This window comes from Indicator indicator, chromosome 30 (assembly GCF_027791375.1).
Source record: "Indicator indicator isolate 239-I01 chromosome 30, UM_Iind_1.1, whole genome shotgun sequence".
NCBI lineage: Eukaryota > Metazoa > Chordata > Aves > Piciformes > Indicatoridae > Indicator > Indicator indicator.
The window spans coordinates 11,302,466-11,323,143 of NC_072039.1; the positions used below are offsets into that span (position 1 = coordinate 11,302,466).

The 20,678-nt window shown below is 55.5% G+C and overlaps 1 protein-coding gene across 1 annotated transcript in view; it reads left to right on the top strand.

Moving 5' to 3' along the window:
* AP2B1 (adaptor related protein complex 2 subunit beta 1) overlaps positions 1 to 20,439 on the top strand; it is a 91,101-nt gene extending 70,662 nt beyond the window's left edge. The window contains exons 17-20 of the mRNA XM_054394234.1: positions 7,823 to 7,907; positions 8,611 to 8,697; positions 18,903 to 19,057; positions 19,949 to 20,439. Coding sequence (XP_054250209.1) covers positions 7,823 to 7,907; positions 8,611 to 8,697; positions 18,903 to 19,057; positions 19,949 to 20,023 — 402 coding nt within the window. The 3' untranslated portion in view covers positions 20,024 to 20,439. The remainder of the gene's footprint in view (positions 1 to 7,822; positions 7,908 to 8,610; positions 8,698 to 18,902; positions 19,058 to 19,948) is intronic.
* The last annotated feature ends 239 nt before the right edge of the window (positions 20,440 to 20,678 follow it).

Genomic DNA, 20,678 nt, shown 5'->3' on the forward strand with positions numbered 1-20,678 from the left:
ACTGTGGATCAGTGCAGTGCGTTCCCTGCTGCCTGGGCTGTGGGCTGCAGCTCTCGAGCAGGCAGCTGGCACAGCAGAGCTGCAGCTTTCCCAAACACCTGCCCAGTGACCTGGAGCATGGGAAGTCTGCCAGCTGCATTCTTTCTGAAAGGTGGCACCTGGAAACCCAGCCCTCTGCCTTGCTGCTGAGTGGCACTGGGTGCAGGTTTTGATTTCTTCCAATGAGTCTGGCAGAGCATTTCTGTGAAGACAGAGGAAGGGGCAGCTCCTTCATTGAGGAAAGCTGCTACTGCCCTGGGTCATCCTTCTGCTTCCACGCTCAGCTGTGCTGCAACTCATCACCTCTGCTCCTCCACCCTCAGTGTCTCGCTGGCAGCACAGAGCTGCTGGAGCTCTCATTCATCAGAGGTGTTAATGCATCTCGGCTCACAACTGCAGCGCTCTGGGTACTTGGAAACAGATTCCACACACTTAGCTCTCCAGCAAAACAGGGCTGAGAAGCAGTGTGAGCAGGGCCCACCAGAGGTGCCCTCCCTTCTGAGCCTGCCTGGGAAACATCTGCCTGGGTGTGAGCCCCCTCAGAGTCACTGCCCCAGCACCATGCAGCAGCTTCAGGAGCTGCTTGCTTGGGTTTGTTGTTTGTTAACAGCCTCTGCTAGGCAAGGTCTGACTGCAGCAGAGAAGAGAAGAGAACCCTCCTGGGAGCTCCCTGAATTAAGGACTTGGATCACAGCTTGGCATCTGTGGCTGGTTCCTGGCTGAGCTGCAGGAAGCTGCTGGCTGCTGCATTAAGGACAGGTCTGGCACACAGTGCAGCACATTGGCTGCAGCATGCATGGTGAGCTGCGAATGCAGCAGGCATGCAGCATGCACACAGGACAGCATAACCCCTGCAAGCTGCCTGCTCCTGCCCACCAGCATCAGCACCCGGCAGTGGGCTCAGCACCCGGCCACAGCCCCGGCCGCGGGCTCAGCACCCGGCCACAGCCCGGGCCGAGGGCTCAGCACCCGGCCACAGCCCGGGCCGAGGGCTCAGCACCCGGCCACAGCCCCGGCCGAGGGCTCAGCACCCGGCCACAGCCCGGGCCGAGGGCTCAGCACCCGGCCACAGCCCCGGCCGAGGGCTCAGCACCCGGCCACAGCCCCGGCCGAGGCCTCAGCACCCGGCCACAGCCCCGGCCACGGGCTCAGCACCTGCTCATAGCCCCAGCCGAAGGCTCAGCACCCAGCCCCAGCCATGGGCTCAGCACCTGGCCACAGTCACAGCCATGGGCTCAGCACTCAGCCCCCTGCCACTTGCACACGGCTCCAGACTTGTGCCTGCAGGGAAGCATCCGGCTGTCAGGCACCCACAGGATCCCCAGAACCCTCCCTGTCAAACACAATGAAGCCAAGGATCTGGCAGTCCCTGGGGGCAGCTGCCAGGCGAGTAGCAGACTGTCACAGAACAGAGCGTGACCTTGTGCTGGCAGAGGTAGAAAAGACTCCCCAGAGCAGAGCTCTCCTCGCCTTCACAGTTTGGCTCTTACCAGGCTCTAAAGCAAAACCCGACTTGGAAGAAAATCCTTAATTTAGTGTAGGTGCTAATGGGATTCTGAGTTGGGTATGTTGTGTACTTGCTGCTGATGGGAAGCATCTGTGTTGCTTTCAGCCTTGACTTTGGAAGTCAGTTTTTTGTGCTCAAGTCGGGGATTGAAAGCATCGGAAACCTCCAGTGCTGAAGGAAAGGACTTGGCATTGTTCTCCCCAAAACGCCCTGCGTTGGCTAGCAGGGACTTGCACTGCCAGAAAGGGCAAGAGAAAGGTGCTGCTCGTGCTGCAAGGTGAACAAACACATTCCAGGGGTGTTTCTGGAGGTGCTTCTTCCTCTAATCGGATCATGGATGAGGTGGGATTGGGACCCCTGTGCCAGCTTGCAGTGGGCTCACACCCTGTCAGCAGTGAAGCATTGCATTAGAAACCTGGCACCTTTTGCCTGCCATCCCTCAGAAGCTGTGTAATCTGCTTGACTGAATTCACAAGCCTAGTAAGCTTTGGGTTTTTTCCCCTCCCCTTTCAAAAAGATCATAGATGGAAAATATTATTTATATATATATATAAAATGCTTCTGATTCAAGTCTCAAATGGCTGAACTTGAAGGACTTGTTAAAGATTTCATAGTTCATGCTCACGTTGGCAGGTTGAAGCTGCTGAGCCACAGGCAAAGTTAATCTGGACTGGGAGGATGTAGTGAGTGCAAGTGGAGGTTCCCTTCAAGCACATCAAACCTTCAGAGACTGCTCAGCTACTGCTATCTCTTCAGTTGTCATTGATTGTCACAGGTCAGTGTTCCCACCTGAGGAGCACTGGGAGTTGGGCATTCAGCTGTTAATAGCTTCTCAGTTTCTGCTTTCTGTCTGAGGTTGATTTTGTAGCTTGTCAGCTGGCATTGGATGCTCCTGATGCAGCAGTGTGTGGGTGGGAGCATGACCTTGGAGCACTGGTATCAGCTGGCAGGACCTCTTAGACTCTCCTTAGTGCAAGTTTTCCCATCCAGCTATCTGCACTTGGCTTTTCATGGACCAGGTTTTGGGGACCACAGAGCTAACAGCACCTACCTGCCCATTCAGGGGAAGTAGGTGGTGGTGCACCAAGGCACCTAGGCTTGGGAAGCTGGAGCTTTACAGGGACTGTAGCTTTATCCTTTGCTGTTTCCAAAACTTCTGAGTAACAGCTGATTTCTGCATCATTACAGAGAGTTGCAATGTGACTCTTGTGGCCAAGAAGGCCAATGGTCTCCCTAGGTCCATGAAGAAGAGCATGGCCAGCAGGTCGAGGGAGGTTCTTCACCCCCTGTACTGTGCCCTAGGGATGTCACAACCAGAGTCCTGGGTCCAGTTCTGGGTTCCCCAGTTCAAGAGAGACAGAGAACTGCTGGAGAGAGTGCAGGGGAGGCTCTAAAGCTGCTGAGGGGCCTGGAGCAGCTCTGTGAGGAGCAAAGGCTGAGAGCCCTGGGGCTGAGAGCCTGCAGAAGAGCAGCCCCAGAGGGGAGCTGAGCAATGCTCAGCAAGAGCTGTGGGGCACTGCCAGCTCCTTGGCTTCATCGTGTTTGACAGGGAGGGTTCTGGGGATCCTGTGGGTGCCTGACAGCCAAATGCTTCCCTGCAGGCACAAGTCTGGAGCCATGCACAGGCAGCAGAGGGCTGGGTGGGCAAGAGAATGGGGCCAGACTCTGCTCAGTGGTGTCCAGGGACAGCACAAGGGGCAGCAAGGGGCACAAAGTGGAAGCCAGGAGGTTCCACGTGAAGAGGAGGAGAAAGTTGTTTGTTGTGAGGGTGCTGGAGGCCTGGAGCAGGCTGGCCAGAGAGGTTGTGGAGTGTCCTTGTGTGGAGAGCTTCCAACCCCCCCTGGGCATTGTGATCCTAGGCAAGCTGCTGTGGGTGCCCTGCTTTAGCAGGGGGGTTGGCCTGGGTGATCTCCAGAGGTGCCTTCCAAGCCCACCCCGCTGGGATTCTGTGGCATGTGATATCATTACTGAACCCAGTGATGCAGCTTGGGAGGAGGTAGCCTGGCCTGTGGCTCACATTTCTTTGCTGGGAAGAAATCATCCTTCAGAGCATCTTAATTGGGTAGCTCTCCAGAGTATAGCCAAAGCAGCTTACTCAGTGTGTTTCTGCAGAGTTGAGAAGCAGGTCAGCAGATACCTTTTTATAGCCTTCTCATAACTGCAGGGACAGGGATAGCATATTAATGTGAGTGTGCCTCCAGAACCATGCCTGGAGGAAGGCAGAAGGCTCAGCTTTCCAGCCCCTCTTGTAAGGAGCTGCTCTTGTACAGCAACAACCATGAGCTACAAAAGCCAAGTGAGCTCTGGTGTTCCAAGGCAATTCATCATTACATCAGAGCTGGGGAAGTGGAGTCCCTGCTCTGCTTTGCTGTGGTTCCTCTTACTGAGAGCATTGTCAAGGCTGATTTTAAATACTCCAAGCACTGGAGCTTGTCTCTTCCTCAGGAGAATATTGTGCTGCCTAATAATTCTCGCTATCAAGTTTTCCCAGACATTTAGCCTAAATTTTCCCTCTTGGGGCTGTGCTCCATGATTTCCATCCAAACACAAGGTGTGGAACGACCACGCTGCTGTCCCTTCCCTAGCTCTGCCCTCCCAGTCTGAGGTGCATTTCTGGCTGCTCAATCCCCTTTAGCAGAGGTGAGTCACTTAATCCTTTCACCCCTCTGGCTTTGGGGCTCTGGATGCATCACAGAGCTGCTCCAGCCCGTGAGGCTGATGCCAGCACTGGAAGCACATCACAGCTCCCCGTTGCAGAGGACCATTTCCATTTTAGCTCTAGGTTGCACCATCATTTACATGGCTTTAGTGGGCTTTAAGCTAATCCCTTCTTAAGCTGGTTTGCACTGTGGAAATTTGATACAAGCTGCTCCCTTTAGTGATGGCTGGAAGCAGAACTCTCCCCCCCAGCCTCTCACATCCACCTTTCTGCTGCTCTTTGCACTTCTGGGACCTTCCCAGTTGCTAAAGGAGTTCAGTCAGGAGCTCAGTCTCCTACCACTTGTCCTCTGGCTTTCATTCATGTCTGATCAGCTGAATTCTCTGGTTTGTTCCCCTCCCTTGGCTGACTGCAGCTGGTTTAGCCAACATTCAAGGATGTCTTCCTAGCCCTGCCACTGTGGGATGATAGATTTTTCTCAGCAGGACACTAATGTGTGTAATTATTAATGGCAATGGAGTTGGTCTTGGCATCAGGGTTTTCTAGCAGCACATTTATTTCTTTGGCTCAGAGTTTTAGCATGGTCTGCTTTGTGTTTCAGCTGGGTGAGGAACTGGAGAACCCCTTCTGAGATTTCTCAGAGGAAACAGCAGCTCAAACAGCTCCTGAAATTCCAGGCTGCTCACACAGCTTCCATTCCAGCTCTCTTTTACACGTTTCCTTCCTTGCAGGCAGTGGCAGGTGCCTGCTGAACTGCGCTCCCATGACAGGCCTGTGCTACGTGGGATGATGCCAGCAGAGCATGAGAGGCATAGAAATAAAGCCCAGAGCTCCCTTTTGCTGTGCTGTGTTGTGACAGCTCACCCTCTCAGACCTCCAGTTTGCTCCTGCTGTACCTTCAGCTCTCAGCCTGGGGAAGACAGAGTGAGCTCATGCTCTGTGCTGGCAGAGATCAGTTGGTGTGTGGCAAGCACATGTGATAAAACCAATCCAGAGCATCTCCCTGGCTGCTGGGCTTTAATGACACTGAGAATTAAGTCTTTTGTCAGGTAATCTCTTTTTGCCTGTCCTGATTGCTCTGTAGCAAAGGTTTTCTTGCTTCCAGGAATCAACACCCAGCATGTTTGCTTTCACTAAGGTAAAGGCAGGAGATGTGGGAAATGCTGAAAGGAAGGGGAAGGCAGTGGACCTGCTTCAGGCTTTCTAGAAGGTGTCTGGGCTGAGATGGAGCTAATCAAGGAGGTGAGAAATCAAGAATTGAGAGTGAAAATAAAGTGCAGAACACACAGGGGTTTGGAGCTGGGGAATTACAGACTGAAATGGCAAAGAAGGGCGGTGAAGAAGCTTGTGTGCAGTATGAGAGACATGATAGTGGCTGTGTGCAACCCAGAGGTCTGAGAATACCTCAGAAGTAGAAGAAGTGAGGGGAGGGAGAGGCTGAAACAGAGGAGAACAGAGTGAGGATGCTGGCTGTGACCCCAGCAGGGCAATTGGTTCTGCTGCAGAATGGTGAAATGCTGGCTGGAGAAGATTGAGCAGCTTTTAGTGCAAATGGAGCGAGCACTGAGGGGTGGGACTGAGCCTAGTCTGAACCTACTCAGAAGCTCAGGAACATCTCTCCAGGTAGTCTCATGAGAGTGCTCAGAAGGAGCACTCCAGGGTGCGTGGGCAGGCAATGAGGCCACACGCAGCCGTGGGGTCACTTTGGACTTCCAGCTGAGAGAGATGCTTTAACCCCCTGGTTTCTTCTCCAGCAACCCCTCCTGCTTTCTCTCCTCCTCTGACCTCTTCTGCTTTCTCTCCTCCTCTGACCCCTCCTGCTTTCTCTCCTCCTCTGACCTCTTCTGCTTTCTCTCCTCCTCTGACCCCTTCTGCTTTCTCTCCTCCTCTGACCCCTTCTGCTTTCTCTCCTCCTCTGACCCCTTCTGCTTTCTCTCCTCCTCTGACCCCTTCTGCTTTCTCTCCTCCTCTGACCCCTTCTGCTTTCTCTCCTCCTCTGACCCCTTCTGCTTTCTCTCCTCCTCTGACCCCTTCTGCTTTCTCTCCTCCTCTGACCCCTTCTGCTTTCTCTCCTCCTCTGACCCCTCCTGCTTTCTCTCCTCCTCTAGTCACAGTCACAGACAGGGTTGGATTGGAAGGGACCAGTAAAGGCCATCGAGTCCAACCCTTCTGCAGCCAGCAGAAGGTTGCTCAGCAGGTTGCTGCAGAGCCCCAAACAACCTGACCTGCAATGGTTCCAGGGATGGGGGCATCTACCACCTCTCCGGGCAACCTGGGCCAGTCTCTTACCACCCTCAGTGTCAAATATTTCTTCTTTCTCTCCAGTTCAAATCTCCCTCTTTTACTTCAAACCCATCACCCTTTGTCTTCCCTCCTTTAACCCCTCCTGCTCTCTCCCCTCCAGCAACCCCTCCTGCTTTCTCCCCTCCAGCCAACCCCTCCTGCTTTCTCCCCTCCAGCCAACCCCTCCTGCTTTCTCCCCTCCAGCCAACCCCTCCTGCTTTCTCCCCTCCAGCAACCCCTCCTGCTCTCTCCCCTCCAGCAAGCCCTCCTGCTCTCTCCCCTCCAGCAAGCCCTCCTGCTTTCTCCCCTCCAGCAAGCCCTCCTGCTTTCTCCCCTCCAGCAAGCCCTCCTGCTTTCTCCCCTCCAGCAACCCCTCCTGCTCTCTCCCCTTCAGCAACCCCTCCTGCTCTCTCCCCTCCAGCCAACCCCTCCTGCTCTCTCCCCTCCAGCAAGCCCTCCTGCTCTCTCCCCTCCAGCAAGCCCTCCTGCTCTCTCCCCTCCAGCAAGCCCTCCTGCTCTCTCCCCTTCAGCAACCCCTCCTGCTCTCTCCCCTCCAGCAAGCCCTCCTGCTCTCTCCCCTCCAGCAAGCCCTCCTGCTCTCTCCCCTCCAGCCAACCCCTCCTGCTCTCTCCCCTCCAGCCAACCCCTCCTGCTCTCTCCCCTCCAGCCAACCCCTCCTGCTCTCTCCCCTCCAGCAAGCCCTCCTTGCTCTCTCCCCTCCAGCAAGCCCTCCTGCTCTCTCCCCTCCAGCAAGCCCTCCTGCTCTCTCCCCTCCAGCAAGCCCTCCTGCTCTCTCCCCTCCAGCAAGCCCTCCTGCTCTCTCCCCTCCAGCAACCCCTCCTTGCTCTCTCCCCTCCGGCAAGCCCTCCTTGCTCTCTCCCCTCCGGCAAGCCCTCCTTGCTCTCTCCCCTCCGGCAAGCCCTCCTTGCTCTCTCCCCTCCGGCAAGCCCTCCTTGCTCTCTCCCCTCCGGCAAGCCCTCCTTGCTCTCTCCCCTCCGGCAAGCCCTCCTTGCTCTCTCCCCTCCGGCAAGCCCTCCTTGCTCTCTCCCCTCCGGCAAGCCCTCCTTGCTCTCTCCCCTCCGGCAAGCCCTCCTTGCTCTCTCCCCTCCGGCAAGCCCTCCTTGCTCTCTCCCCTCCGGCAAGCCCTCCTTGCTCTCTCCCCTCCGGCAAGCCCTCCTTGCTCTCTCCCCTCCGGCAAGCCCTCCTTGCTCTCTCCCCTCCGCAAGCCCTCCTTGCTCTCTCCCCTCCGGCAAGCCCTCCTTGCTCTCTCCCCTCCGGCAAGCCCTCCTTGCTCTCTCCCCTCCTCTAACCCTTCCTGCTCTCTCCCCTCACAGGTGGCTGTGAAAAACAACATTGATGTCTTTTACTTCAGCTGCCTGATCCCTCTCAATGTGCTGTTTGTGGAGGATGGCAAGATGGGTGAGTGCTTTTAGTCAGCCCCCTTCAGCCAGGCCCCTCACAGCACCCAGCCGGCCGCCGCTGTCCCGCGGCTGAGGCTGATGTGTGCTTGGCTGTGGCCTTCAGAGCAGTGCATCCCTCAACTGCTCTGGTTTGGTAGCCTGGCCCTGTTGTTCTGAGCTCCAGTAGCTGCCAGAACCCAAGCCCTCTGCTCTGATCCACCTGCCAGGCAAGGAGTGGGATCTGTCTGCTTTGAGGAGGAATTTTTTTTAGTGGTTTGGGTTTGGTTTTGGGGGCGTGGAGGAATTTAGGGTTTGATTCACTTGGGTGGGTCTAGGATTTGCCCCCACACCACTTTAACTGTAATTCCTGTATTCCTGGTTACCTTTTATTAAACTATTGCTGGAACTGGCTGGGAAGGTGCTTGGAAAGCAGCTTTCCCTAGTGTAAAGGTGTAGATCTTCCTCTGTCTTGCCAAAGCCTGTTCCTGGCTTGCAGGCAGCTCCTGAGGCAAAGATTGCCACTGGTTTGGGGGTCCAAAATCCATCCAAGCTTTGCTGCTTTTACACTGATGCTCAGATTGTTGTAGGAACAAATCCTGGATCTGTCCATGGCAGTGCAAAGTGTGCCCAGAAGACCATTTTGTGTAACATCCTGGGGTGAAGCAATGAGCAGTGTGGTGCTGTGAGGAGGCAGGGGTGCTGATGGCCTTTCTCCTCCCCAGAGCGCCAGGTCTTCCTCGCCACGTGGAAGGACATTCCCAATGAAAATGAGCTCCAGTTCCAGATTAAGGACTGCCACCTGAATGCTGGTGAGTAGCTTAACTCTGCCACCCTGAGAGCTCTTCTGATCACCTTGCTAATAGATTGTGGCTAATGGCTGGCTAGGGATGGTACTTCTGACCAGAACAGCCTTGCATCCTAGGGCTTGCTTTGGTCACACTCTTCAGCTGGCTCCCCACAAAAGCACATCTGAAATCCCAGGTCTCAGCCTTGCCCTTCTCTGCCTTTTCATTCTGCACCTTGCATTCTTGTCTTCTCTTTTGTACTTTGCTTCTCTCCAAGGTTGCTCTTCTCAATAGAGCTACCTGCAGCATTCAGCAGCCTTTACCTGCTGCTGTATGTTTCAGACAGAGTGCTCCAGCCCTGATTTAACCTGCTGCATAATCCTGGGCCTGTCACTTCACCTTTCAGCATCTGCTTGCCCCTTTCTCTTGTGAGAGAGTAGCCCTATAAGTGCTGCAAAATGTTCAGATCTGTGTGGAGGGCAGGAGTGTGAGAGGAGATCTGGTCAGCTGTGACCATTAGCTGCTGGCTGGTGTGTTGATGCCTTTGGATTGTGCTCTGTCACTCACAGCTCAGTGTTTAGCTCTCTGGTTACCTCTCTGAGCATCCTACTTGTACCCATGACCTTGCTGCTGCTGAAGGATGAGGGAGTGTGAAAAAATGTGGAATGGGGCCAGTGTAGCAGCTCTGCTCCTCTTCAAGAGGTTCTGAGCAGGAGCCAAGTGATTCTCATGAAAGCTGCTCTGTTTCACAGAGGATAAAAAGTGTCCCTATTGATTACAAACCCTGTGACCTTTTTATTCACTCAGTGTCTGCAGTTACACAATGAACACCCTCGTGCTTCAGCTGCAGACAGGCACCACGGCTCTCTTTGTACTCATTATTACTATTTTGGAATATAAAAGATGGAGCACACAAGAGGAGGGGGGAAATAGCAGCTGTGGGACCTTATGACTTGATTTCATGGTGGGGTTTCAAAGGAGAACAACCTCTGTGCCTCCTCCAGCCCTCCCACTGCTGAGCTTGGCAGAGCCTCCCCCCTGCACTGCAGTGCTGCTGCTGGGTGATGCCTTCTGCTCCCACCCTGCTCCACCACTGGCCTGGGCTCTTTGCAGCTCCAGTCAGGAATGTTGGGAGCTGCTCCTGGTTGGAACTGGGGTGTTGTGGTGCTGGCTGGCAGTGGGTGTGGTTGGGAGGGAGAGGGGGGAGTTAGGCTGGGAAGCAGGGCACTGGTGGTCCTGGCTGTGCCCCCTGCTCCCTGGGAAGGGAATGTGGGCAGTGTGGGGTGACTGGCAGCACTCCTGCTCAGGGAGGCTTTGCCAGCTGGAGAGCAGGCTGCTTGCTCAGGCCTGCCTGAACTGGTGATACTGGGGGGAGAAGGTGCTACCAGCTCCCAGGGAGGGCACAGGGACAGAAGGGGTTTCTCTGAGGTGGTGTCACAGCCCCTGGCAGGGCTGGGGTGGGAGAGGCTCCCAAGAGCCCTGCATGCTCTGCACTGCCGAGTTGGGGATGCTGGGGGCGGGCAGGAGCTGCCAGCCTGCTTGGCTTCAGTGTGGCAGAAAGTGGGTCATGGCTCAGCCCCAGAGCTCACAACTTCCACCTGCTGAAGCTTCTGGGTTTGCATTTCCGCTGCCCACAGCCCTCCCTGCCAGGGCTGTGCCAGCCCTTTCCTTCCTGCACCACCTGGGCTTCCGCACCGAGCAGGCCAGGAGCTTGCAGGAGGGGAAACCAAGGAATTCTTGGATGTTTTATGGAATCACAGAGTGGTTTGGGTTGGAAGGGACCTTAAAGATCATCTAGTTCCAACCCCCCCCCCCGGCCATCTGAGCAGGAATCTCTGCAAGTACAGAACATCCTAAGAGCATCAGGTCTTGTCTGAGCAAGGATCAGCTGAACCCCAAAGGAGGAGAGCTGAGCTTCCAGCATGAGACTGCTCTCAAAGTGCTAAGTGACTGATAGTGCCCACCAGGGCAGAGTGAAATAGGCTGGGTGAGCTCTTGTGACAGCTGAATCCATTTTGCTAAGGGTCTGTAGGCTGATTAGGTGGGAAGGGACCTTTAAATGTCATCCAGTCCAACCCCCTGCAGTCAGCAGGGACAGCTGCAATCAGAGCAGGTTGCTCAGAGCCCCAAACAACCTGACCTGCACTGCTGCCAGCCATGGGGCAGCTCTCACCCCTCTGGGCAGGCTCTCCCCACCCTCAGTGTCAAACATTTCTTCCCTTCTCTCCAGTCTTTGAATTCAAAGCATCCCCCCTTGTCCTGTCACAACAAGCCCTGAGAAAACTCTGTCTCCAGCTTTCTGATCTCCCCTTTCAGCACTGAAAGGACACCAGAAGGTCTCCCTGGAGCCTTCTCTTTTCCAGGCTGACCAAGGCCAACTTTCCCAGCCTGACCTCACAGCAGAGGGCTTCCAGCCCTCCCAGCACTGCTATGGCCTCCTCTGGCCCTGCTCCAACAGGTCCCTGTCTGTGCTGAGGACTCCAGAGCTGTCCCAGCAGAGCACAGCAGAGGGGTAGAATCCCCTCCCTGCCCCTGCTGCCCACACTGCTGGGGATCAGCCCAGGACAGGCTGGGGCTGGGCTGGCAGTGCTCGGTGCCAGCTTCTGTTCAGCTTTTCCTGTCTCAGCACCCCACAGCCTGGAAGGATACTGGGGGTTCCTGACCCAGGTGCAGGATGTTGCTCTTGATCTTCTTGTGCCTCATGAGGTTCACACAGCCCTGCTTCTCCAGCTTGTCCAGGTCCCTCTGGAAGCCAGAACAAGCTGGAGGCTGCCTGCCCTTGTGCTGCAGCAGGATGAGAGTCTTTCAAGATTCCTAACCTTGGATCCTTTACATCCACTGAAAACAGCCTTGTTTTAAGCCACCTCCTTTCTTCCAAGAATAGCAGCTCTGGGTATAAAATCTGTAGGCTCTTGATCCTTACGGAGGAAAGTCTGGTTCATGTTCTAAAGGCCAGCCAGGATCAAGCCCTGACTGCTGTCAGTGGTTCTGTTGCTCACTGAGCAGCTGCAGCCTGCAGCTGTCCCCTTGCTGTGTCAAATCAGGGACATGGCTGCTGCCACCACAGAGCAAAGGCTGCAGAGCTCCCCAGCCCCTGACCACAGCCCTCAGGTGCTGTGCTTGTGCAGCCCTGCAGCACAGAGGAGAAGCTCCTGCAGAGGTGTGCAGCCGCCCCGAGCCTCCTCCTGCCCACGTCAATGGCTGGGATCAGTCATTCATGGCCAGCCTCAGCCCACCCACAGGCTGGCAGTCCCCATTCATGCTGTGGCCTCACCCAGCCCAGCCCAGTGACGCCAGACTCAGCTCTGAGCTGAAAATAGCTCAGCTCCCAGCACGTGTGCCCTGGTGGCAGCGCTGGCACTGCTGCAGCAGGCAGCAGCCCGGTGAGCAGACTGTGCTGAATGGCACAGGGCTGGGCACAGCCTGCTCACACCTCTGCTCCCTGCACCCCCAGTGCATAGCTCTTCTCCTGGCTACAAGGAGCCTTCACTCTCCTGAGCTCTGGGAGGTGTGCTGAGAAGTGGGGCTGAAGCCATGTGCAGACATGCAGGAGGTCCTGCTGAGCAGCCAGATCAGGGCTGCTGATCTTCTTCAGTGGGGAAACTGAAAATGGAGTTTTTTTCATGAAACCAAAGTGAAGCAGGCTGGACACCCAGCCCAGGGGTGGAGTTTTCATAGAACCATAGAATGGTTTGGGTTGGAAGGGACTTTAAACATCATGTCTGGAGATCCCAACACAAGGAGATGGATCTGTGTGAGAGGCTTCAGAGGATGTTGTGAAGATGATCAGAGGGCTGGAGAACCTCCCCTGTGGGGACAGGCTGAGAGAGTTGGGGCTGTTCAGCCTGGAGAAGAGAAGCCTTCAGGGAGGCCTTAAAGCAGCCTTCCAGTACCTGAAGGAGGCTTCAGGAGAGCTGGGGAGGGACTTTTGGCAAGGGCTGGGAGTGACAAGGGCAGCAGACTGGAGATTAGCAAGAAATTTTTTTACAGTGAGGGTGGTGAGACACTGGAACAAGTTGCCCAGGGAGGCTGTGGCTGCCCCCTCCTTGGAGGTGTTCAAGGCTGGCTTGGATGAAGACTTGAGCAACCTGGGCTGGTGGGAGATGTCCCTGCCTGTAGCAGGGGGTTGAAATTGAATGATCTTCGAGGTCCCTTCCAACCCAACCTGTTCTGTGATCTAGTTGCAAAGCCTCTGCCATGGGCAGGGACACCTCCTACAAGATCAGGTTGCCCAAGACCTCATCCAGCCTGGCTCTGAACAGATGTTACCTGCCAGGAAGGCAGCTTGGGCATTTCTCATGGATGAGGGCTGCACTGTGCAGCAGTTGTCTCACAACACCTCCTGGGTACACTGCAGGCTTCTCCCCAGCTTATTCCTTTTGTTCCTCCAAACAAAAAGGAGCTAAACTCGGTTCATCCATGGGGATGCTTCTGCATCAGTCTGTGCTCCCAGGACCTTGTAGGTACAACATCCCTTGAGTGCTGAGGGGTGGCAGAAGCAGCTCCTGTCCCTGGCAGCTCACTCTGTAATTGGGCACAGAAGAGCCAGAAAGCCTTGGCTGCTGCAGGCAGCCCATGGCACTGCAAGCTGAAGCTTAGGATAAAGTGCCCAGCTGTGGGGGGAGGAGCAGGTACCTCTAAATGGTCACAAAATCCCAGCATGGTGGGGGCTGGAAGGGACCTCTGGAGATCATCCAATCCAACCCCTGCTCAAGCAGGGCACCCAAGGCAGCTTGCCCAGGATCACAATGCCCAGGTGGCTTTGGAAGCTCTCCAGAGAAGGAGACTCCACAACGTCCCTGGGCAGCCTGCTCCAGTGACACAGGGAGAGATGAGGGCTTGGTTCTGGAGCAGGGATCTGGGGCTCAGGTTCCTGGCAGCATGAGCTGGCCCTGGCCTGAGGTTGTTCTTCAGGGCTGGAGCTGTATGGCCATGGAGGGGGAGTCTCTGTGGCTGTATCCTGAGGCCAAGGGGTGCTCAGTTCACATCTCCAGTTCATTGGAGTTCTTATGCCTCTTGGGAAGAGGTCGTGGTGGTTCCATGGAGAAAACCATCTTCAGAGATGCCATTTGTCATGAAAACACAGGGCCACTGTTACACCTCAGCACTCTCACCTCAGGAATCCAGTGTTAGATTACTTGGTTTGGGAGTTTCCAATGAAAACATAAGGACCTAGTGCATGAAAATAGATTCCTCGGGTGTTGGAGCTCAAACAATTTGGGTGCTGTGGGTGCAGCTCCACCAAGTGAGGTGTCCCCTGCAGTTCAGCAGGCACTGAAGCTCCCTTGGCCTTGCTGACACTGTGGTTTCATCATGCAAAGTTTGATTCAATTTTAAAGGATCATTGCCCTGAGCTAAGATAAGCAAATCAGATTAGCTGAATGTTGTTGTTCTCTAAAGTTCTGCTTAGCCATGCCCACAGTGTGCAGGAGGACAGGCTGACTTGCACATGGAGAATGGGCAGCAGTAAACAGGAGGCAGTTAGCTGCTGGGCTGCTCAGCAGTTCTAGGAACTTGGGAGTTGCTTATTACTGGGCCACAGCTTGGTGTGAAGCAGCAGCTCTAGCACTGGCAGCTGAAATGTGCCTTTATTGGTATGCAGTGGCCACTTTGGTTTCCCTCCCCTGAGCAGTTTGCTGCTGCTGCTGCTAGAACAAAGAGGAATTGGATTTTCTTGCTGGAACAACCTGGGGACAATCAAATACAACCTTCCCTGGGGGGGAGGATTGTTTGCTGGAGGTGCAAATCTAGTGACCTGATCTAGAAACTTGCAGACCCTGCCTTGGAAATGGATGTGCTGGCATAATACTGACCAGATGCTATTGATCCCCCCCAGAGCAGAGCCTGCAGATGTGTTGGGTTCTTGGCTGGATGCTCAGAACCATTCAGGTGCTGCTCAGCCTGGGACCTTCTCAGCTACCATTGAATTTTACTTCCTGATAGCCAGCAAAAGGCCCCCAAGGTCCATGTTCAGAGATGTGTTTCCCATGCTGATACTGACTGTGACCTTTGATGCCAATTGCTCCTCTTGGTTGTGTGAGCTTGGAAGTGAAGTTCTTCATCTGTACTGCCAGAGGTTTGAGGATGTCCTTCACTGTAGCCAGAGGGAAAGTGCTGTTGAGGAGGATTGGGTTGGTTCAGTGCAAGGGAGGAGGTTTTGTCCACCTGCTCTTCCCTGCCTGCTTGTGTTTCCTGTTGTGCTCTTTAGTTGTTGGACTGAGTAAGATCTCTGTTTAAAAAGCAAAGCCAGAGGAAAACAAACTCCACAAACCCAACCCTGAGAGGTGGACTGGTGGCAGAGGCTTCTCTGACCTTGGTGCTAGGAAAAATCTCTTTGTGTTCTTCCTCTGTGCTTTGAGAGCATTTGGAGGATAAGCACCAAAAGAAGCAGCCCTGGTGGAGGTTGCTTGGCAGGGTCAGAGCAAGCTCTGCCATCCTGGTGAAGAGCTCTGTGCCTCTGGTTTGCAGTCAGAGTCACAGAACATTAGGGGTTGGAAGGGACCTCTGGAGATCATCCAGTCCAAGACCCCTGCCACAGCAGGGTCACCCAGAGCAGGGTCACCCAGGGCAGCTCACACAGGAACACATCCAGAGGGGTTTGGAAAGGCTCCAGAGAAGGAGACTCCACAACCTCTCTGGGCAGCCTGCTCCAGGACTCTGTCACCCTCACAGTGACAAAGTTTTCCCTTCTGTTCCCATGGCACCTCCTCTGCTCCAGCTTGCCCCCAGTGCCCCTTGTGCTGTCCTTGGCCATCCCTGAGCAGAGCCTGGCTCCAGCCCTGCACATCTTGATCCCCAGCAATGAGGGCAGCCCTCAGGCTCCTCTGCTCCAAGCCCCAGCTCCCTCAGCCTGGCCTCACAGGAGATGTTCCACTGCCTGCAGCAGCTCTGTGGCTCTGGGCTGGACTCTTACAATCAGTTCCCTGAGGTCCTTCTTGAACTGAGTGGCCCAGAACTGGACACAATATTCCAGATGTGGCCTCACCAGGGCAGAGCAGGGGGACAGGAGAACCTCTCTTGACCAGCACACCAGGGCCAGATGTGTGCAGACAGCTCCTGCAGTGCTCAGGGTGTTGCTGGCTGCTGAGCTCCCACCCAGAAGCCAGCAGCCCTGTTTGGAGCGGGGCTCAGCTCTCTGCTCCCAGCAGCTTTCTGCCTTTTTGGGTTACTTTTGCTCTGAGAGGCTGTGCTGTCACATGGCATTAGTGGTGCTGCCTTCAGCCCCGCACAGTCTGGCACCGTTGCTTAGCAACTCTGCCCAATCTCCATCCAAAATCCAGGCACAGGAGCGAGGGGAGCTGCTGCTACCTGCAGGGAGGGGGCAGGATCTCACCAGTCCCCACTCTGTGCTGAGGGAGGGGGCAGGAGGGGGCAGAGGAGCTGAGCAGCTGTACCCCAGGCTGCTCGGACTGCGCTGGGTGTCTGGGTGAGACAGGGCACGTCTGGGTGGGGTGTCCTGCACTCTGCAGAGGACAACTGAGGTCAGACAAGGGAGGTGAAAAAAAGACTTTCCTAGGAGGTGCCCTGCCTCAGTTTCTCCCTCCCAACAAGCCCATCCCTGCTCAGAGACCCACCCACTCTGGCCCCAATTCACCCACTCTGGCCCCAATTCACCCACTCTGGCCCCATCTCACCCACTCTGGCCCCATCTCACCCACTCTGGCCCCAATTCACCCACTCTGGCCCCATCTCGCCCACTCTGGCCCCAATTCACCCACTCTGGCCCCATCTCACCCACTCTGGCCCCATCTCGCCCACTCTGGCCCCCTCTTGCCCGCTGTGCCCCCAAAGCACAGCTGCTGGGCAGCAGGAGCAGTTCCCTCCTCTGTGGTGGGATGGGAGCCCCACAGCTGCCAAAATTGCAGCTTCCTGCTTCCAGCCTGGCTCCCAAACCTGCACACAGGTTCCCTGGGGAATGCTCTGCCAGCAAAGGTTCATGGAATTGTTTTGGTTGGAGGAGACCTTTCAGATCTTAGTCCAACCATGAAGCCAGCTCTGCCAGGTCACCACTCAACCATGGCCCTCAGCACCACATCTCCATGGTTTTAAAACCCCTACAGACGTGGGGACTCCTCCACTGCCCTGGGCAGCCTGGGCCAGGCCTTGATAACCCTCAAGGGGAAGAAATTGTTCCTCATGTCCAACCTAAACCTCCCTTGGGGCAACTAGAGGCTATTTCCTCTTGCTTTGTTGCTTGTTCCTTGGGAGAGGAGCCCAACCCCTCCTTGGGTCCAGCTTCCTTTCAGGGAGTTGTAGAGAGGCAGAAGTTCTCCTGAGCCCCCTTTCCTCCAGGCTGAACACCCCCAGTTCCCCTCAGCTGCTCCTCCCCAGCCCTGTTCTCCAGACCCTTTCCCAGCTTCCTTGCCCTTCTCTGGACCTGCTCCAGCTCTCAGAGTGAGGGGCAGAGCTGCCAGCAGGTACAAAGATTGCTGGAGATGTTCTCAAGCCCTTGCCAGCAGTTGCCCCTCAGGATGTGCGTCCAGAGGGGCTTCTGACCAGTGAACTTTAACCACAGTAGAACAGGGCCAACAAACCCAGGCTGACACCAAGGTCCCTTGCAGCCCAGGACCCACTCTCTGGGCCAGGCTCATGTTGAAGGCTGTGCCTTCAGAGGGCCGTGGGACTGCTCTGGCTGGCTGGAGGGCATGAGGAGATGGGAGTTTGGGTGTCATCCCCAGTGGGGGTGTCCCTGCAGCGTGGGTCTGTCCCAGCCATGCTCCCTGCAAGCAGGGGCCAGCTCTGCCTTGCCCATGGCCCTGCTCTGGGTGGGTTTGTTGTGTAGAGGTGGGGGAAGGAGACAGCATGAGGGGGTTTAAGCAAAGGATCTCATTAGTTCCTTATATCTGCAGTTGCCATAGTAACTGGGGAAGAGAGGAAACCTAAATCTGAGTGTGTCTGGGTAGCTGCATGCCTGAACCCTCCTCAACCTGCTCACAGCTGCTCCGAAGTCTGGGCACCAAAGGGCTCCAGGCTGTCCATGCTCTTGGCATCACTGCTGCCCTGCATGGTAGCAGCAGGTCCCAGTCTCTGCCTCAGGGTTGTGGGGCCCTTTCTTCCCTGCTTCTGCCATTCCCTGGTGTGTGAACAGACCCTGCTGTCCCTTCTCTGACCCCTCTCCATGCACCAGCACAGGCTGGTGTCCATCTCAGCCCCAGCACTGCTGCTGATGGCTGCAGAGCTGGGTTAGAGTTGCACAGTTGCTTTGTGCCACTTCTCTGCTGCTGTCCTGCTCCTTGGCATGGATCCCACGTTGCCAGTCTCTTGCCTTTCAGTGCAAATTGGTTGAAGGCCACTTCTCTCTCTGTCAAAAGTGCCCAACCTGCTGATGATGGTCCACCACACCCAGCCCTGGCAGAGAGCTTTGGAGCACCTGCTGGGAGCTCCAGGAATGGGAATTGGCTTACTGGGTGTGGAGTCCTCCACCCTGAACCTTCCACCCACAGTGTCAATGTGCCCCCTTCACTGGCACCCGAAGACTTGAGGTTTGCTTTGTGCTGTCCTGAGAAACCCCTTGGCACCCAGAGGCTGCTGGTTTGGGTTTTTGTCTTCTGCCTCTGGTTTCTTTGAAGGGTGCCTCAGAAGCAGCCAAGTGTCCTTCTTCCAGCCATGCAGGGGAGGTCACACATGTGCTGTGAGCACTGAGGTCATACAGTGTGTTAGCATAGCACAGCCCTGGTGGCTGGGGGGCTTCACCTTTCCAAGAGATTGCTTGAAAAAGGAAAGGTACTGCCTTGTAGGACATTGTCTGGGCCAGAAGTGTCTGTGCATGGCACGGGGGTGAAGCAGCAGGGAGCTGTGGAGGCAGCTGTCATGGCTGGGACAGGACTCAGCTTCACTCAGGGGTCTTTGTTCTTCTCCACCTTCGTCTTCTGTCTGCCTCCAGGTTAGCCTGCCTAGGGCTTGTTGGGAGTAGAGATAAAGCAAAGTCCTCTTCCCCTCTGAGCTGCAGACTCTGGCCTTGATCAAAGCAGTGACCCAGGGCAGAGTGGAAGCCCTGCAAGATGGACAAACATCTCAGGAGGCATCACAGCCCAGAAGGAATGAGTTAGGTCCATGAAGCAAATAGGACTCTTTTTGTCCCCTTGTGTCATGTCTGCTCCTGTCCCCAGGGACAGAAGTCAGTGCCTGCTCCTGCACTTGCATCCTGGGAAGGCTGCCCTGGGCTCTGCTGTCTCTGCAGATGAGGAGTCTGAATTAACTGATGTGGTTTCTCTCCCCTCTCTCCAAAGACACCGTCTCCAGCAAACTGCAGAACAACAACGTCTACACCATTGCAAAGAGGAATGTGGAGGGCCAGGACATGCTCTACCAGTCCCTGAAGCTCACCAACGGCATCTGGATCCTGGCTGAGCTCCGCATTCAGCCGGGGAACCCCAACTACACGGTGGGTGTGGGGTGCCCAGGCTCCCTCTGGCTCGCCTCGCTCTGGGGCCTGCTGGGCTTGGGCAGATCCTGCTGGAGTGACTTGGGGGGAGGGCTGCACAAAGTGAGAACCCCCAGAATGACCCTGCTGTGGAATCACACTGCTGTGCTGGCAGTGAGCTGGGACAGTGCCCGCTCAGCAGTCAGCAGGTACTGCCAAGGTTAGCCAGAGAGGAAGCCAGGAGACATTAGCGAGAGAGCGCTGCCAGGGTGCCCTTCCCCCCTCTCCCAAGGAGAAGCTGATGCCCAGCCACATTCCTGCAGTGGAGACCAGCTTGTCTGCATCCCAGAACAGGGAGCTGCTGGGGCTGGAAAAGACCTGAGATCATCCAGTCCCAGCACTCACCCAGAGCTCACAACCACAGCACTGCTGCTAAGCCACTGCCTCTAACCCACATCCCTCAGCACCACATCCACATATTTTAAACCCCTCCAGGGATGGTGACTCCAGCACCTCCCTGGGCAGCCTGGACCAGTGCCTGAGAACCCTTTCTGGGAAGACCTTTTTCCTGATAACCCAACCTGAACCTCCCCTGGCACAACTGAAGGTCATTTCCTCTTCTCCTGTCACTTGCTGTATGTGAGAAGAGCCCAACCCCCACCTGGCTCCAGCCTCCTTTCAGGGAGCTGGAGAGAGCAGGGAGGTCTCCCCTCAGCCTCCTTTCCTCTAGGCTGAGCACTCCCAAGTCCCTCAGCTGTTCCTCACAGGACTTGTGTCCATCAGCCAGGTCCATGATCTGTCCAAGCCATTCTGTAGCTCAGCCCTTTCTGGGTGCCTGTGGGGATGGTGAGGAGCTCCTGCCTGGCTCTGCACCCCCACTGCACCCCCACTGACCTCCTCTCTCCTCCACAGCTCTCCCTGAAGTGCCGTGCTCCCGAAGTGTCCCAGTATGTCTACCAGGCCTACGATGCCATCTTGAAGAACTAACAGGAGCTCAGCCTGTGCCTCACCCTGCAGGAGGAGGAGGGGGCAGAAAGGGGTCCCCAGCCAGCCCCTCCTTCACCACTGGCACAGGGGAGAAGCACTTGTAACTGGAAGCAGCTGTATTCATGTGTAGGGTTGCAGTCAGAGGCACTGAGTAAACAAAGGTAGCAATTAGTGTCCACGTTCTAATGATGGTAGGGAGCAAACCCCCTTTGGTATTTTTAGCATCCATGGAGTTTGGAACCACTGCTTCACCCCTCCCTCCCCTCTCACTCGCCGTCCGTCCTCGTGGGCTTCTCCCATTCTGTGCCAACGTTCAGTGTTTTCTAAATGGCTTTAGGTGTAGTTAGGGGTTTGTAAGATATTGCTCACTGGAGAGAACCCAAGCTCCAAGCACATCTCAGCTCATTAAAACAAGGCAAGAGTGTCGAAAACATCACACTGCACTTTATTTGATATTTTTATACTCTTCCTTTTTCTGAGGTTTTTGGGGTTTTTTTTTGTTTTGTTTTGTTTTTTTTTTTTCTATTGGCTCTAAGGGAAGAAGGTGATTCCAAGCAAGTGTTGGGAGCCCCCTCCCTCAGGGACTTTTGGGCTCTGGCAGGGTGAGGAGGGGAAGGAGGAGCAGAGGCATCAGCTGGGGCTGTGGAGGCGGATG